At 48.9% G+C, this 19,406-nt stretch overlaps 1 protein-coding gene across 7 annotated transcripts in view; it reads left to right on the forward strand.

Annotated features, from left to right (window-relative positions):
* AGRN (agrin) overlaps nucleotides 1-19,406 on the forward strand; it is an 835,885-nt gene that overhangs the window by 442,028 nt on the left and 374,451 nt on the right. For all 7 annotated transcript variants that reach the window (XM_069610068.1, XM_069610071.1, XM_069610069.1 and 4 more), the window contains one exon: nucleotides 5,048-5,095. In XM_069610068.1, coding sequence (XP_069466169.1) covers nucleotides 5,048-5,095 — 48 coding nt within the window. The remainder of the gene's footprint in view (nucleotides 1-5,047; nucleotides 5,096-19,406) is intronic.

Consider the following 19,406-nt stretch of genomic DNA (forward strand, 5'->3'; position numbering starts at 1 on the left):
TGCATGCTACTTCCCTCCCTAGCGACACCCAAACTAGATGCACTAAATACAAAGATAATAATAATCAAGCTTTTATATAGCGCTAATTCCCCCGCAGGTATCAAAGCGCTGGTTAACCATTGATATTATCATCCCACAGCGTGGTACTCAATTTATTGACCTCGGAAGGATGAAAGGCTGAGTTGGCCCTGCCGGGATTCAAACCTGTGTCCACAGGCTACACACAGATATTAGTGACAAGCGTTCGGTTCGCTGTGCTATCTTACCGGCTTACAGAGAGCATGTCTTTGCTACACTTTGCCCCCAAAACTCAGAAGGACTCCTCTGACCTACTTGGAAGCCTGCAACCTGGATGAACATTCATTTTTCCCGGATCTCGGGCCAGTAGAGGACATCTTTGAAATTAAGATCTTAAACCGGCAATTGCTTGATGCCCTCCCATCCTTGTATAAAACGCACAAGATGCATACTCCTGAAGCACCCCGCATAGCCCCTTTCCAACACCGACCTCCTAATAAAAGCCACCAAGATCCCATCCAAAAGAGAATATAAAAGCAAGCATGCGCCATAATCCGGTCAGCCAAGACCCCTCTCTGGTAGAGAAGGGAAATGATACTTGGAAACAGTGCTCCAGATAAGATCTTGAAGTGGGAGTATTTTACTCTCTATTTTTGAAAGTTGGGAGTGAAATGATTTTTTTAGGGAGTGAAAACATGAGTCCCATTCCCAAAGGAAGTATTTTATAAACGAGTAAACATATGTTCAACTGTAAAACAGAAATGTTTTTGTGAGAAATAAGTCTTTGTACCAAGTTATTCATGCATATTAAAAGATGCATTTGCCCTCTTCCATAATTACAGTCATTTCGTATTGTGGTACTACATGCACACCTGGTCCAAACCCATCCACGCAACTGGGTGAAAGCAGGGGCACAAGCTCATACGTGTCAATTTTCCCATTTTTTATTGGGAGTATCTTTACTCCCTATTTTTATTTTTGGGGACTATTTGCCTATTTTTAGGGAGTAAAAGTGGCTAATACACCTTTTTATCTGTGGGGCTGCCTCAAAATATAGCAGAGATCGCACAGGTCCCCGCTCCTTTTATTGTGATCACAGTAATCCGGGCAGAACTCCCCCTCTTATGCGCCCTGGTCATTGCCACCCGAGACCTATGTTCCTGGAACTTCAGTCCAGAGTAGCAGCACCTGATAATGGCGTCATCACGCTATCGGTGCCCAAACGTACCTCAACCTTCCGCCTGGCACTACTACGTACCTCTTAGAAAGCCACCCTTGTATACAGCCAGAGCTTGCTACCAGTCACTGTAGGAAAGAAAATGAGTGAGAGGAAGACCAGAGGAAGGGAAAGCAGGTCATAGAGGCTACCAACACAGGGGGAGTGCTGCAGAGGGGGTAGAGTCTTTGTGATCGCTTGGGTTGTATGTGTTGTTTTGTGCTTCCAGGGCAGATTTGAAGGACTTAGTACACATTGTAAGGTTGGATGCATAAGAGGCTCGAACGTGTGCTCTAGAAATCCTGGAAGATTGGTAGTTTTATTCCTTGGGGAGTCTCCATACGTTTTATCCCAAGTCAAACTCCAGAATGTTCATTCTGTGACTCAATCGTGAGCCTAGAGTGGCATAAGCAAGAGTGGACTGTGTATAAAGGTGAACATTGTTGGCAACAGAAGCTAAGGGAATGGAGTGTAGAAACTAGTATAGTGAAAATGAAAAAACCTGGCATTCTGTCAAAAAGTGTATTACTTAAGCAATAAACCACGACGGGGCATTAACGTTTTAGGTACTGCCACAGGGCTGAGCTCCAAGCCCAAGCGAAGTGAGAGCCGTAACGTTGGCACCAAGGCATTCCCAGACCTGGTAATGCCCCCCAGCCCCACAACGAGGGATTGATTGCAATTAGCATCCAGGAATTACTTTCTGGGAACACAACTGAAAACTCCATCCTGTGCTGAGTGAGGTTTTTCTGTCCTTTTTGGCAGGGTATAAGGTGAGGTAGACTTGAGTGGAGAGTGTCTACCTACTGTTTTATAAATTTGACTCCTCCCCACCATGCCCCTTTAGGGGAGGGGTCGGTAACCTGCGGCTCTCTAGATATTTTGCGGTATGGCTCCCATGATCGGTCGACATTGATTGTGCCGACTAGGGCTAATGGTAGTTGTAGTCCAAAACGCCTGCAGAGCCAAAGTATGCAGACCCCTGCCCTAGGCCCAGAAGAGTTCCATGCTGGGCTGCAGAGGCTTCGGATTCTATTGATTCTTGTTTGAGCTATGTTTGTGACCTGCAAATCTACTTCTCCAAGCCAAACTCTGTCTGCTAGTAATTGGCTGCTCTGTATTTGCCTGCATTCAAAACCTAGATACAGTAAAGTGTTTAAAGCTGGCTGCTCAGTTTCCATGAGGACTGTTTGGAAACCTAGGATTGCAGCTGTAATCTCACCATTCATAGCCGCAAGCTGCATGCTTGTTCCAAAGAATGGTTAATTGCTATCATACTGGCTCCTTGTAGTGTGAGTCTTTACAGCGGTAGGATACTTTACTGTGATCTTAAGTTCTCCCTTATTAGGTATAAGCTGTTCAGCCAGGCAGAAGTCCCTGTGCATTCTGGTACTTGTAGTTCTACATTTAGAAAGCTAAACCACAACACAGCCGAGGAATTCAAAGCGACATGAGATAAATGTCAAGGCTTATATAATATCCCTTGCAGGCTCTGTATTTTTTCTGTTTTTAAATGTGTGAATGATGTTAGATGAGGAAAGTGGGCCGTAGTTTGTCAACATGCCGAGGTGTATTGGAATTCAGAGGTTCCTCCTCCGCAGTTACTTTGCCATGCAGATTAGTATTGTGTGACAGAAGAGAAAACACGTCCTATTGTCAATCAAGTGAATGGCTCCCCGGGGGCACCACCATTTACTCAAAGGGGCTGGCATTGCCTTGCTGCCACTACATTCCATTTGACATCCGCTTCTGTTGCTGTGCATTTAGTGTGTGAATTGCTCCGCCCCTCCCCACTTGAGGCTTCTGCCCCAACATTATGTTGGGTGGGCTGCTACCTCGCCCACCTCCCCACTTGTTTTGCCAGAGCATTTCTAGTTTCTCCCTTAACACGGCTGTCAATATTCCATGCAGTTCATAAGCCTGGTGTGGCTTCCCGTAATATACTCGTGTGATGTTCTACTCCCTCGGGACTTAACGGTGAACACGAGTGAGCCCTTCGATGCTGAACATGGCCTCCTCTTTATCACACGAGTGCAGATTCCAATTAATCTACTTCAGCCTGCAAGCGCATCAGCCTGAAATCCACCATCCGGGCCAACGTATGCATAACGTTGAAGCAGGGCACCCGGGTAAGAATTTGAGTATTTCCCTACCAGTTTATGGAAGATAGGAATAAAAGGGGTTTTACAACATATGAGCTAAAAACCTAGTCATCATCCCCAACTAGTGTGTTTGTTGTCAAGTAAAAAAAGAAAATGTTTTTTCCCCTTGCAATCCACACTTCACATCAGACAGACCTTCTGGAGAAGTCCTCTTTCTGGAAGGTGCTTCTATGCTAAAACGAATTATGCCCCATTTCACTTTTCCCACATAAAATGTCGGCCGTTGTTTATCTGGTCCTCTCAAGAGTTGACTCAACAGGGGGAAAGCTAGAAGACCAGCTCGTAGGGAATTGCACTGGCTACCAGTCAAAAAAGAATCCACCTCCACTTCAAGGTTCTCTACATAGCCCTCCAAGGCCAAGGAGCAGAATTCACCCGAAGCAACATCTCACACTACCAACCAGACAGAGATCAAAGATCTAGGAATGATGTGATAGTAATGGCCGGGAGATTCTACTAAGACCATCACGGAGGCTGCACCTTCTCCAAGATGATGGACAAATTAGGCAACCCTCCACACATCTGAAACAGCACCTCCTTACTCCAGTCCCACACCAGACAAACCCTCAGAGAATCCTGACCACCCATTTCTGACCTCCCGTTTCCAAACCAGGTCATGGCACTAGGAGAAAAATACCAATGACTAGAATTAGGGTTTTGGTTTGCGGTGTTAGTTTTGCCAATTTCATTGGTGTTCTTCCAGTGTTTTCAATCAGTGTTTGTACGATTTTTGTGGGCAAATAATAGTGTGCAACAGTCTTTTTCCAGTGTATATGAAAATCATGTGTTTAGTTACATACATACTTTTTGGAGTAGAAATATCATGGGAAAATCAATGTTCTAGATGGATTGAGGGAGCAACCTCTCAAAAAGGTGAGCCAACCCGCTTCTGCTGAGAAAGCTGCTGCCACACCTGGAAAGGATGTAGGACATGTTTTGTACAGAATGATGCCCTTTATCGATCTCCAGGACCAAGGGTGTGCCTTTAGGGCCCCCTAATGTGCATATGTATTGACCTCCATGTGAAATCATAGAAGATTATGTTGCAAGAATTGACATGAGGCTTTGATACTTGATGGTATGATGGAAAGCAACGCAATTTGGGATGTGTGATTTATGTTGTAATATGTTGATTTATGCGCACTTTGCAATTTTTAGGTTCTCCAAAAGCTCCTGGCAACCTGTCATGATATATGAGGTGCTAAAAGATATGACGAGATTGAGGGGCCAAAACCAGGTGGAAATGGCTGGGCCCCCCCACTAAAGGTCCTTGCTTCACTTTGGCTTAACTTGTGCGCCGGCCCGTTTTCCGCCTTATGTACCTTTTTATAAAAGCTGTAAAGTTATCTCACGGTTCTGTGACCTCTGACCCTCTGTGTCTATGGCTGTGGAATCCCGAGGGCCTTTGCAGACCAAAATGTAATATTGAGGGCCAATGATCGAGCCTGTTGTAAGGGCTGGGGGTGTGGCAATTGTTGGGTCTTTTGGTTTCCTGTGCGGCAACAAGAATTGAAATTTTCGAAATGACCAGAGCTAAGTGTATCCAAAGCAGCATGCATAGAAAAATTGATCCCACTCAAAACAAAATGTGGGCATATTGTGAAAGGTGCAGACACGGCAGTGCTCAACTCTCCTCTTTTCTATTTTTCAGATAAGCCTGGAACCCACTTCCCTCAGCTGCAGCCCACCTTGCAGGATGGTGAGTACTCCACTCTTACATCTCCGATTGTCTATTCAGCATGGCACGGGGGCCGTGGCAGAGAGTTTGTTTCTCCTTTGAGAAGATTGAAAGCCCTGGATCACCAGGTTACATGATGGCAAAGAGTAGGAAAGCAGAGCCTTCAGCTCTGTCTGCTTACAGCCTGGCAAATTTGCATAGAGCGAGGGCGTGGCTATCTGGGAAGGGTTACCTGTGTGTATATGCATTGTGGGCTGTCGAGTTGTTGTCACGTAATTTGGGGGAGTCCAGGTTTCATGTTTGTACAGTTGTATTCAGGGACTGTTCAATGTTTGTCTATTTTGTCCCCACATAAAGATTATTGGATCCTCTGCTTTTGGCAACTCGACCCTTTGGGAATTTACAGTATTTTTGTAACCTTCAGTGCTGAGGACGAGCATGCTCATTCGTTTTTGCATAGACGTGCATTATAGCCCAGCAGTTATGGCTCACACAGAGCTGGGGCCCGGCTCCGGCAGTCTCCAAAAAGTGGGGCTGAGCCGGGGTCCTGCTGGGGCTCCCCGGTCCCACATCAACATTGGTGGGACACATTATCCCACTGCAGCCGCAACAGGAGATGTGGCTGACATTTTTGAGTCAGGCAAGCTGACAGAAGTCAGCTTACATGCATTTATATATTTGTTTGCGTACCTTACTAGGGTTTGTGTACTTGTTTAGGTCACGCCCCAAATGAGGCCCCACCTTGATTTCTTACCCCACTTAAAGCCCATCTATACATGCACACTTCTAGATGCACTTGCCAGCACAACTGAATGCAGTACTCTTACAAATATACACTAGCAGTGCACTTAAACTGGCGGACTACTAGCGCATGCGCTGTTGAATGGATGAGCCCTGTGTACATTTGGTTGGGGGCTGGCCGGTTTTGGGCTCGCCCGCATGCATACAGATGTGCCACCCTCTGTTTCATCTTAACCTTCTTTTGAGCCCTGTCCGGAGGCGGGCTCACGCACGCGCCTGAAGAACCCACGGGATGATTTTCGAGTGATGCGTGGGGTGTACTCCTGGCGTGTCCTGGCTTCTCTCGTTGTTCACGCTGCTGTGACCAGCTCCGGCCCAATGCACGATTCGAAAGGCTGCACTAATTGGGATGGCCCCTGGAGAGGCAGCAGGTGTTTGCTGTGTTGCGGGCCCCCCCTCTGTCTGGAGCAGTTTCTTGTCGCCCCCGGACCCCTATCGTGTCTGGCTTCTTCAGGGGTAATGGACCCGGCTGAGGAGGTTGATGCAGGCGGGGTTGGGGGAGGGGCGGGGGTGAAGTTGTCTTTGCCTAGTTTTGGTGTGGGTCTACATTGTGAATCACTCAACGCTCAACCATTACCAGATTAAAGGCTGCAGCTGTGAGCCTCGCTAGGCCCCCTCCTCTCTGGTGGTCTGATAGTGGTGTTTTCTGGAAAGATGGAGCAGTTGTCAGAGGGGGCAGGCCTTCTGCCCCACACCCCTTTTTTAGAACAGAATCTGTCTATGGTGAGCCGAGGTGGGTGATGGGTAACCCATCCCATTCTTAGCTCAATTGGCTCTAATTCCAGCTTTAAGTTCAGATCACACACATTGAACAGGGACACGCCCCTGTATCCTCCCTGGAGCTAACATCTAGTGACTGGACAAGATGCCTTCTTGTGTGTGAGTCGGTCGGATGTCGGGGTCTTTGGGTGTAGGAGTCAGTACAGCAGTCTGTGTTGCCTTGTGATGACGGCCCTTCCTGGGGTCAGCCCTGACTACATTACACTCGCTGCTAAAAATGTAAGTCAATAAAGTGATCTTTCATAGAGCAAAGTTTGCCATTTTGGTGGTTCCTTGTCACATACTGTGAATGAGTGAAGTGTTAAGACTCAACTATCAAAACCCAGAGGCTGAAGTAAACATTGCAATGAAGCTGACGTGGGACAGACCCCCCCCCCCCTGTAGGTGGGCTAGTCTCACCTTTGAAAATGGGGGGGGTTGTTTCAGCTTATATTTTAGGATGAAGGAACCTGATCACTAATGTGAAACAAAAAAAAAGGGCAGTGAATTAGTTCTACTCCCTGTCCGGCCGGCTTTTATTACATCAGTGGTTGAATTCTTGTAAGTGCAACCTTGCTCACTCCCACACCTGATCTTTGGCACTTCGGTGTAGTTTCACCCATTCCCTGCACTGTCTAGTGTCTAGCCCATTCTCCACATGACTGACCTCCTGCCCTTCCTTGCTCTCCTTCATTCTCAAGATCACTGCCTTCTCACACATTAGTGGAGATTCGCCCATTTCCCTCATCAGCTGGTCCATCTCAGGCCCACAGTTTCCTCACACATCAGTGTTTTGTCTCAGTCCGTCACTACATTCCTTGCCTTTCTGTCTAAAGTGAATTCTGATTCCTACTTCATGCCGGTTACTAGGATTTCTTGTCACCTGGTCTGCCTCCAGCTGTTGGACCATCTGCCTTTAGTTGCTCACCTGGTCATTCATTGGCCATACTCTTTTTCCAGTTTGGCCCTTGTCCCCTTTTTCGAGTTTGGCCCTTGTCCCCTTTTTCGAATTTGGCCCTTGTCCCCTTTTTCAAGTTTGGCCCTCGTCCCCTTTTTTCTTGTATGGCCCCCAATCCCATTTTCCTCCTTGGCACCCACTCCCTTTTTTCCTGCCTTCTCTGTGCTCCCCTTTTTCCTGCATGGCCCTGTGCTCCCCTTTTTTCTGATTGGCCTTCCGCTCCCTTTTTTCCTGCTCTATTTCTCCCACTCCTCTCCCCCATTTCCCACCACTCCCTTTTTTCCTGTTCGGCCTCACACGCTCCCCTTTTTTCCTGCTCGGCCCTGCACTGCCATTTTTTTTTCTGCTCAGCCCTGTGCACTCCCCCTTTTCCTGCTCAGCTCTGTGCTCCTCTTTTTTCCTGCTTGGCCTTGCACTCCCTTTTTTCCTGCTTGACCACTGCTCCCTTTTTTCCTGCTCAATCACCACACTCCCATTTTTTTCCTGCTCGGCCCTGCTCACTCCCATTTTTCCTGCTCGACCCTCCACACTGCCCCTTTTCCTGCTTGGCCTTGTGCTCCCTTTTTTCCTGCTTGACCTCTGCTCCCTTTTTTCCTACTCGATTTCTCCCACTCATCTCCCCCATTTCCCGTCACTCCCTTTTGTCCTGCTTGGCCCTGCGCACTCCCCTTTGTCCTGCTTGGCCCTGCGCGCTCCCCTTTTTCCTGCTTGGCCTTGCGCGCTCCCCTTTTTCCTGCTTGGCCCTGCGCGCTCCCCTTTTTCCTACTCGGGCCCTGCGCACTCCCCTTTTACCTGCTCAGGCCCTGCGCACTCCCCTTTTTCCTGCTCGGGCCATGCGCACTCCCCTTTTTCCTGCTCGGGCCCTGCGCACTCCCCTTTTTCCTGCTCGGGCCCTGCGCACTCCCCTTTTTCCTGCTCGGGCCCTGCGCACTCCCCTTTTTCCTGCTCGGGCCCTGCGCACTCCCCTTTTTCCTGCTCGGGCCCTGCGCACTCCCCTTTTTCTTGCTCAGGCCCTGCGCACTCCCCTTTTTCCTGCTCAGGCCCTGCGCACTCCCCTTTTTCCTGCTCAGGCCCTGCGCACTTTTTTTCTTGCCTGCTCAGTCCCTTTTTTTCCTGCTTGCTCAGTCCCTTTTTCTCCTGCTCAGTCCCTTTTTTCCTGCTCTTCCCCCACTCTCTTTCCAGCTCTTCCCCCACTTTTTCCTGCTCTTCCCCCACTTTTTTTCCTGCTCCTTCCCTCTTCCCCCACTCTTTTTTCCTGCTCCTTCCCTCTTCCCCCACTTTTTCCTGCTCTTCCCCCACTCTTTTTCCTGCTCTTCCCCCACTCTTTTTCCTGCTCTTCCCCCACTCTTTTTCCTGCTCTTAACCCACTCCCTTTTTCTCTGCTCTTCCCCCACTCCCTTTTTTTCTGCTCTTCCCCCACTCCCTTTTTTTCTGCTCTTCCCCCACTCCCTTTTTTTCTGCTCTTCCCCTACTCCCCTTGTTGCTTGTCACCCCGTCCTGTTTCTGTGACTGATGCACTAGGGGCTCAGCGGTTAACTGAAAATTGGCTAACTTGTCTCATCTGCGCTAAGAACCGGGTTAAACATGCAATCCTCCAGCTGCTCGTAAAGATGAGGTTAACGATTGAAAGAACGAGGAGCCAGAAGCAAACGCGCTAGCAAATTAATTACCTTCGGCCTTCGATTTCTTATTTACGCAGTCGCGCGCTTAGGGCCGGTCCGTACATAGGCGTATTGATCTCTGTACTTATTGTGCACAGCACAGCCCCTCCCTCCCCTGGCTCTGTCGTGCCACTCTCACTGCCAGAGTTCAGTATTCAGGGAGCACCACGCCATGGGCAGAAGCGTTCAGGAGGTCTTGCGACCCTGCACCTCCCAGGTGCGGTGGCGCCCCCTCCTCAGAGGTCTGTACGCGGCTCCAGGCCCCAGTATAATGTTGGATGTAGTCAAATCTTTTGTAGAAACAGGAATGTCACTATCCGCAGAATTTTATTTATTTATTTATTTATTTATTTATTTATTTATTTATTTATGGATAAATGAATGCATTTCATTTATATAGTTTGCAACTTGGGCTCCACACAATAATATGCGCTCCCCTACATAGAGATATATCACCCGATCAGACCATTACTGCGAATCAGAAAACACATTTTTTTAAATCACATTTTATTGAATAAATAATGTGGCCGGGGGTTATGGTATCATTTAAGGTGAGGGGATGTTGTGGGGATGCAGGGGGTCTCCCCCGCATTTATTTTAGATAAAAATGTGCAAATAATTCGAGGTTTTTGGATTCGCAGTGAAAACGTTGATGTATTGACCTAGATCCCATAGAGCTGCGGCCGGAGGTGGAACTCTAATGCGGTGAGAAATAGAATGGGTTGCTACTGGTTCTCTGTACGAAGCGCAGCGCCTGGGTGTTGGAAATATGTCAAGATTTGTGTTTCATAAAACATGCACCTGGACCCCAGCTGGTTACCGGATGGCCTCCAAGTTATGCCCTGGCAGTGCTCCAAGTCACGTGCTACGGTGCTGGGTAAGTTTGTGTGTGTGTGGGGGGGGTTATAGTCTCCTGGTTGTGGCGATCCAATTCAGGTACAGCACAGGGGTCTGTATTGGGTGTGGCAGAGACCTCTAGTAGGGTGACACAGGAGCACCAGATCTTACTCTGCGGTAGCCCTTAGGCCTGGCACTTCAGGGGGTCTCCTGTGCCACACTGTGCGACACCCACTTCTGGCATTACTGGGGCTCTGAAGTCTGGCACCAGGGTCGCCAGTCCAGCACCTCAGGTGCTCCACGTTTAGTCTAACAGTGGATTGGACACAGGAAGCTGATTGGCCCTGGACCAGCACCTGGGTGGCCTCAACTCTATGGCAGGGTCGGCTTACAGGAAGCAGTTTGGATGGGAGCCCTATGTGGGAGTCTACCTGTCCTTTTAGAGCTTTGATCTGGTATTGTTTATTTATAAAGCACCTATACACAGAAGTGTTTCAAAGCGCTCAAGGAGGGTGGGAACAGAACATGGGTGGGGGGGACAGTCCCTCAGCGCCCTTGAAATTCTGAGACGATAATAGTCTGCACAGGCAGAGTAAGTGCATAAAATACATTTAACAGTTCAGACACAGTAAATAGGCCTGACAGCGGTTCTGCAGTTTTACCAGAGCAATTAAGAAGACAACGGAGAACAGATAGGCGATCTTCAGGCACGGTGCATTTGGATTGTGCAAGTGCATAGACTGTCACAGGGAGCGGGCGGTCCAAGTGCACCAATTTGGTGGAGACTGGGATAAGTGCAGAGAGAGCCACTCTCTTGGGTTATTTATAAGTGCAGTGAAGGTGAGTGGGTGTAGGGCCCTGACGCAAGTGCGAGAGAAGACTGGCGTGGATGCCCCGGGAATGGTGAGATTTTGAGGTGCATCAGGCGGCCAGTCAGCATGCTGTAAGGAAGAGGGCGAGATGGAGATAGCAGAGTGCTAGGTTAGCAGGGAAAGGGAGAGAGAAGGAAGAGGAGAAGAGGATGGTCTAGAGGAGTTTACGGAACTTGGTTGAGCTGCCGCATGCTTGTGTCCTCCCTGATCTCTTCTTTGTTGTGACTGTGGTATCCTAGTGTATTCTTGTGAGTCATGTTTTGCTACGAACTACAAACCCTTACTGCCCAAAACTGCCATAATGTAATCTAGGAACTGAGGTGTCCGCGTGCAATCAGAAATGCGTTTAGGGCGCGGGGCACCCAGAAATAGTGTAGGTAGAGCTGTTCATGTCGATGGATAGAAGCCAAGGAAATGCATTGATTGCTTGATGGGAGCAGACTATAGGGATGGAGCCGGAATTAGCATCTAGTGTATCCATGTTTTTTGTATTGTAGAAGTGCTTCCTGGATTGCCGCTGTGCCCTTGCCTCAATGAAGGCAGACCTGTCACTTTTGTGTTGAGGCATCTTAGCCAGTTCTGTAGCATTTCTAGCAAGCAACGTGGCATGGGGGATGGGAGAAAGGATGATGGCACGTCTGGGGCATCATGTACTGGTGTCTGTGATGAATGCAAGAGGACGATGCGTGGCTTGTGGTCGTAGTTAGATGTTGACAATAATTTGGGTTAGAGGCAAGCCATGTCATGCTACTGATCAGAGCAGGGGTCCGCAACCTTTTTGGCTCTCCAGATGTTTGGGACTGCAACTCCCATGGTGCCTCACTATTGACTATGCTGGATAGGGCTGATGGGAAGTGTAGCCCCAGACATCTTGAGAGCCAATGATTGCAGATCCTAATATTAGAGTATAGGAGTTTGCTGTGGAAGTACCCATAGAAAGCAGTGGAGAATAGAGTTGGACCTGTTGTGGCTATGTCGTCCGTTCCCACCATGTCAAATTATTGAGGAGATTGTTGTTGTAGTGTACCTTACAGGGCTGCATTTAATGAAGTTAAAGGAGAGTGTTTCAATCAGAAGAACTGCGCGTAAGCAATGAACGCAATGAGGGGCGCAATCCTTAAACACGATGCTTTACAATGGTAGCGATTCATCAGCACAATATGATCGAGGAGGAAGGTCCAAGTGAGAACATGGACCAGAGTCATCACAGATTGATGCAACACTGTATACATTTCCTATACTTAATTTCCATCCAGTGCCATGGTTGGCAAGGATGGTGATTGGGGGAAGGGAGGATATGATGTGATAGGTTATTTATAACACGCTTAATACCTAGAGGTTTCTAAGCGCGGACCCGGGGATCGAACCTGTGTTGCTCTGTGCCGTCTTGCTTCCCAGGCGAACACGTTGCCGCTGAGCTATCCTCCGGAGATGCCATTGTAGGCTTCAGGTGGCCTCTCTGCAGATTGCAAGTGCTTTTTGAGAGCTTGGAGCCTGTTAAGTAGCTATGTTCTTAGTTATAGAGCTGAGGCATTCCCTGGACAGGGAGCAATAATTGGGAATGAGTAGAAGCCAGAGACAGCTCAGTATGAAAGTGGATGGATGGATGGATGGATGGATGGATGGATGGATGGATGGATGGATGGGGGCTTGGAAATTGAGTGTAAGGTGGGGGTGGGGGAGAGTAAAGGAACACAGTTACTAAGGTAGCAGAGGTGGAGCAAATGAATATAGGCAAATGCAAGGAGGATGAGTATGAAGAGGAATCGGTTTTGCCCGGAGAGACATCATCAAAAAGACTCGAGCTGCATGGTTCAATCTGGATTTTAGAATTATAGCCAGTCTGATAGCACAGCGAGTGGAGCGCTCGCTTTGACATCTGTGCACAGCCTGCTGGCGCAGGTTCGAATACCAGCAGGGCCAAACTCAGCCTTTCATCCTTCTGAGGTCGATAAATGAGCACCACACACCGTGGGTAATAATAAGCAGCGCTCGGATACCAGAGGGTTCGTAGCACTTATATAAATGCTAAATTAGTATTACTATCAGCATGGCCAGTGAACTCATTTTAGATATTGGCTTCTTAAGAGCTTAGGACTAGTCTCTTTATTGGTTCCCTGCCTAACCCCAGATAAGCGGCGCACCAGCACACGCTGTGGCACGTCGCCTCATGAGGGTTAGTTAGTGGAGGTTGGCGGGTAAGACTAGCCAAGCCTCTAGCTTGTAAACTTATGCGCAAGGTTGATGTACCTGGACTTTGTCGGCTTTTGACATATTGGGCATTTGGTCCAGGTTACGTGGCCCTATTTGCTCCCATGATGTGTGTCGAGCAGCATGGTACCAGCTTGCGCTCCTCCACAAAGTCGAGGCTTTCATCTCGGCCCTCGAAATTCAGAATGGATCTAGTGCTCTCCCACCTGGACAGTGGCATGGGTCCTCTCTTGACCATGGCCAAGCAATGGGGTGCTAAAAGATGTTGATCAGAGCCCCACAGGACGCGGCTCCGCTCCCAGTGGCCCCCGACATGGTGTGCCACCCCTCTCCAGTCCGCTTCGCACACCTTCCCTTGCATGTGTGCACCCACTCCGCCCCTGCACACCGCCGTCATCCCTCTGCGCTCGCTCACCTCTGTGTACCCCATATTCCCACTCAAATGCGCTGTCATTTCATACAATGAGTTTGAAGTTTCAAATCTTGTCAGCGCCGAAGAAACGCACTGACAAATCTTTGTCGTCGTCGTCCTCCCTCCTGCCACCGCCTCTCCTCGAATTAATTCTTCACACTGAAAAAAACCCAGAGACTATGAGCGGGAGTGTGTCAGAAACAGACAGGCTGACAATCCGACACGAGCGCCTCATTAATTAGGAATAATGCAGTTTTTATAAATAAACAAGGTAGCTGCCGTGAAAGTTCTGAAGCAAAAAAATGATTTATGGAATAGTAGAAAGCGCCCCCCACCCCCGCTTCTTTCCAGTACCCTCTCCCCTTCCCCACGCCTCTCTGCCTTTCCTGCTGTCAGACGCATGCACGCTAATAACGCTGCCTTCACAGTACCGAGCTGAGCAAGTAGCCCTCAGAGGGGCCCGCAGACGGGGAGGGGGGGGGCGGTGGGGATTGCATATGCCATTACATAGCCGTGTCTTTCCCCATGTCAGCATTGCTACACGTGTTATCCCCCTCCTTCACTACCAGTTTATGCCCCCCACTTTTAGGCCCCTTCCATGCCTTTGTCTTCTCTCCTTCCCTTTTCTTCCTGTCTGCTGACGGTTCTTAGGTTGAGCTGTTTTTTGATGATTTTTATTCCAGTCAAAGCCCCCAAAACTGCACCTGGGAACTGGGAAGTCCGCGTTTTGCAGATTGCGCTGTGTTTCCAGTAGGAGTTCTGGAACATTCTGTGGGATTGCTAGTGTTTACCAGAGCTCCTCCCACTTGCCTTAGCCAGATTCGAACTCTTGAAAATGAAGGATCTGCTTTCCTACTGTGTTTTTTGGGACGTGAAAAAACAGATGGCAGGAGAATTCTGTCATAGTTTTATATTGAACTATTGACTTTGGTCTTTTGTCCGTTGTTTAATCCCTTTACTCCCAATGTTTGGGATGTGGTAGTCTTTTGACTCCTAAAAGAATGGAATGACTTCCAATTGATGCATGACATTTTATGACTTCCTCGAAGCTAAAGCTCTGATCTTCATTATTTCTTCCTCGCATGTCTTCTCCTGGGATGAGGGGCTTTCCATCAAGTGACCACAAAATGCATAATAAGGCACTTGACTGTATTACGTGAAAACATGCAGCAGGTCACCCACTTTCACACAGGGCCCCAGTCACGTTTGGTCCAAGTCTGACGAGTATAAATCTGCTTACATACAGATAGCCAAGGTGCATGAACCCACTATTGCCCTCGAAAAAGAAAAATCATTATAATCCGTTTATCATCGGGGCTGCCTCCAGCTCTAAAGGGCTGTTCAGAGTACTGAGAACCCTTGCCCAGTACCATCACCTGTCACAAAAGGTGCAAATTGTTGTACCACCATCCAAAAAACTATGTTGAATAAACTGTCGCACATCCAAGCGAACGTTGGAAGTCCTAATGTCCTGAATGAACTGGAATCTAGTGCCCTGCTAGTCTCTGACTCAGAAAGGACTTATCCTGAATGTAACTTTCATCTGATTTCAGAGCCAGATCTGACTGACATCCTTCAAATGAGACATCTGGCCCGCACTTGTTATAAAATGTTGTGCCCCACTTTTGGTCCCCCTCCTCACAAAATTTGTGAATGCCTCTTTTAGGGGAAATTGGGTCACATGTGATATCAAGCAGGCTTGGATCTCCCCTTTGTTAAAAAAAAAAAACCTCATCTTGATGCCAGCTTGCTGGTCAATTATCGACCTATCACTAACGTTCCCTATTTGCTTACGATCTTGGACAAGGTAGCGCACCTGCTGATTGAGGCTTTCCTTCCGTACACAACATCAATGGCCACTAACAATGTGGTTTCAGACGTGCACATAGCACCGAGTACACGCTGCTCGAATTAAAAATACTGCAGTCTATGGAAAGGGGGCCAGACGACCCTTCTTGTACTGCTGGATCTCTCCTCTGCATTTGATCTTGTGGATCACACTCTGCTCACAGAAAGACTATGCACGTCTGTGCATTTCTCTACTGCACCAGCTGATTGGTTAAAATCTTTTTTGACACAATGCAGAGCTAGGGTTTTCTTCAATGCTGCACGCGCAGAGGAATTTTGGGTCACCTGTGGGGTTCCCCAAGGCTCGTGCTTGTCACCTACTCTTTTTATAATTTTTACACTTCCACTGTGCGAACATCTGGATAGGGTTGGCATTATATTTGCCAACTACGCAGATGACGGCTATTGTTCCAGCCTACTGCTCGACATCTCGAAACGCGACCTCGGCCGCCTGCAGGTCGTGCAAAATTACACTGTATGCATTGTTGAGGGCCTCCACAGACCAGACCATGTGTCTACAGCTAGGAGTATCTCCATTTTCTTCTTCTTGACTCCTCTTGTTCATGTTTTTTGTCTGTCTTGTTTTAGCGCCTCTATGTCCCCGGGCTTGCGTTCATGCGCTTTATAAATAAATTAAACAAACTCATCCAAAAAGGGGTGACGGAGATTAAAGATGGTGGTCTGAGATTGTGTGACCTCTTTTCCCTAGAGCAGGGGGTATACAACCTTTGGCTCTGCAGATGTTTTGGACTACAACTCCCATCAGCACCTGGTAAACAGAAAATCGTGAGAAATGAGGAGATAAAATGAGAGACCACTAACGCCAAATGGGTCATGAGACTCCCCACCATTCTTCTGAAGGCATGCGAGGGGAAGGGGACGAGGCATGAGGGAGGGGGTGACGTGGTGGAGACCTGAGAGACAACACTTAAGTGGTGGCTGCTGAGACCTGGAGGATCGATGGCTCCAGGAGTAGTGTTAGCGAGAAACACTGTACCTGGTTTTGGGTTGACCCCCAGGTGTAGCAATGAACTGGAGAAGCGTAGATTCTGTTTTTGGTTCCGAGTCCTGGAGGCAGCAAAGAGGCCGTGAGAGCGGAGAGCCTCTAGATCAGGGGTGCACAGCTTGTTTCGCTGGAGGGCGAATGTACCCCACAAGTCCCACACTACCCATTGCAATGAGCGGATGGCAGGGCATCGGTGCGCCACTAGAGAGAAAAAAGAAAACACTGGTTTTAATGTGTACTTTTTAATTACTTTTCTAGTGTAGTGCATGATATATAGCCTTTTAATGGCATTACCATCCTGATGTATGTGGATTATGGGGCTGAAAGGATGTTTAAAATAGAAGTAAAACTGCACTATTATGATGCAAAGTCAAAAACGGGACCACAGAGGCTTCACGCGCCTGACGGGACAGATTGAGTGACTGAGTGACTTTAGGCCACGCAACACGTCATCGTTAAATTCATGTGACTTGGAGGTCCATATATAATGTCCGGAAGGGCCGCATGTTGGGCACCACTGCGCTGGGTCCCCTGGAGGTAGAGGCCTGTGGACCCCACTGCCCCTAGGGGGCTGAGGAGGCTGGCGATGCCACCAGAAGATGTGAGGGGGGTACTACGCCGCAGGAGGCACGTGGTACACCGCGAGACCCCAGAAAGCAGTAGGCCGAGTGAAAAGGGGACCTTGGATGCTTGGGCCTAAGGCTGCATGATGGGAAATGTAGTTAAAATACCAGAGTGTCCACACGAAGCTGTGAGAGAAGGAAAGCCCGGACCCGATTCCAGAGAAATGTAACCAACCACTACCATACCAGGGCTCCATAAAAACCGCACACAACAACATTGTGATGCGTTTGTGAGCTTCCTTCACTGGTTCAACCCACCCAGTTTATGCCCCCCTACCATGGCATGGTGCTTGTTCCTTAGTTGCTTTTTTTTTAGCACACAAGCATTTATTTGTATTGGCAAGGTAGTCACAAAGCAGACACCATGGATTAAAAACTGCAACATTTTAAATGTTAACGCAATTTCTCTTTTCCGATCCATGTCCTCTTTGTGTTACTCACCACGTCCTTATTGTGTACGTCTTTCCAGCTCCCAACTGGGCGCCTACTTTCCCCGGCGTTCTCCTAATCCTGCTTCTTCCTCGCCCACTAGACCCCTTAGCTCTGCAGCCCTCTTTCTCTACTCTCTCCTCCCAGTGTTTCCCCTTCTCTCATGCTACCTCCCCGTCCCCCCTCTTTATCCTGTCTCCCCATCTCTCATACTCCCCTCTCCTCACTCTTTCTGAACACAAAATACTCGGCAGTCTTTCCCCTCTTGCCCTTACGCTTCGTTTCCACTTGCCATCGGAGCCGAGGCTAGACCCCGGGGGATTGTCTGAATTCTTGGGGACTGGCTGGGGGTGTATTATCTTCCCTCCCTCGGAGGTGGACGGGGGGTGGGGGTGCATCATATCCCTTTACCCGACAGAGACAGCGTGTGCCTGGCATTCAGTCTGAGGCTTCCATCAAGGCTTCATTGCGGGGCCGCTGCATCAGTGGGGGGCTGGGGGGGGGGAGCATTTCAGGGGATGGGGTCGTTGGCTGTGGGGAGTTGTGTAGGTGTAGGCACGGTGCTGTCTGGGGGCGCCACTCAGATCGGCTCGTTTCTTGAAAGCTCACACTCCATAATTACAGGTAAGGCCTGTGCACGGGACTCGGAGGACGCGCTCAGCTGTCAGGCAGGTGGGCGCCTCCGAGGCCTCCCTGGCAACGGGAGCGCCCCTAATGAGCACCCTCCCCCACAACGGCAACAACACCAGCCCAAAACAACGGAGAGGCGTTTTTTTTTAGTTTTTTTTACCACCCATTAGGCTCATTTAAATGGGACTGGAGGGGAGTTGCCAGGCACTGGACAAGCTTCTTGGGGGTGCAGCAGAGGCGTGCCCTGGGGACCATCTCTCTGTTTCTCTTCTCCCTGGGTCTCTCCTGTTTTCCTCCTCTTTTCCTCCTCTTTCTCTTCGCCTAATGTCTTGTTACCCCCCACGCCCCTTTTTTGGCCCCTTGCCTTTCTCTCCTTCTCTGGGTTCCCCCGCTCTGCGTCCTCTTTCTCGCTCCCGGTATTTCTCATATCCGATCTTTCACTCCTTCCCATTCTACCAGACCTTCCCGCCCTCCTTTCCTGTATTTTTGATTCTTGTACCCCATCTTTAGTTTTCTAGTTGGTTGTCATTCCCCACCTACCCCCCCGGCCTTTTTCCTGCTTCATCCTTCCCTTCCCCACCCTTTTTTGTTGGCATTTCCTTTCTCTCTCTCCCCCCCCCCCCCCCCATGTCACATTCTTTCTTTCATGTACTCCCACTTTCTTCCTTTTTGTCATTTTCTGCCAGTGTATCTTCACTTTCCTCTAGAGTCTGCACTAATTTCCCCAGAGATGAAGGTCTAGTGAGCCTCAGAAGGGCGCCTTCTCGACTGTGGCACCAAGCCTAGTGTACCTCAGAATTCCTTTCCCTCACTGGCACCAGGTCTAGAATGCCATCTCTCAGACTGTGGCACCAGGTCTAGTGTTTCACGCATATAACGACAGGTCTGTGGTTCTATTTCGTTCTTATTTCAGTTACCCTGTGTGTAACTTGAAGCTACTTCCCCTCCAACCATTCAATCTAGTCCCTCGTGTGGTGACTCGCCCTAGATTGTGCTGGTGTGCCGCTTATCTAGGGTTAGGGGATAGATAAGAAGAGGCTTGCCCTAAATCCCACACAGAAAATGCGAACATACCGCGATCCAGCAGAGATTCCGGACTTGCCTATTACTAAGCAAGGTCTATGTCTGGGAACTCAGAACCCCAACAATCGGAAGAGGCACTCCCTTATATCTAGCATGGCTGAAACTGCAACTAGGGTGCAGTGACCAGCCGGAGCTGAGCCTCTTCTCTCTCTCTTTTTGTGTCGGCACCCGCAGGGGTGCTGAGGCCCTGAAGAAAGTGGTA

Source organism: Ambystoma mexicanum, chromosome 8, assembly GCF_040938575.1.
Source record: "Ambystoma mexicanum isolate Mex_15411 chromosome 8, UKY_AmexF1_1, whole genome shotgun sequence".
Taxonomy (NCBI): Eukaryota; Metazoa; Chordata; class Amphibia; order Caudata; family Ambystomatidae; genus Ambystoma; species Ambystoma mexicanum.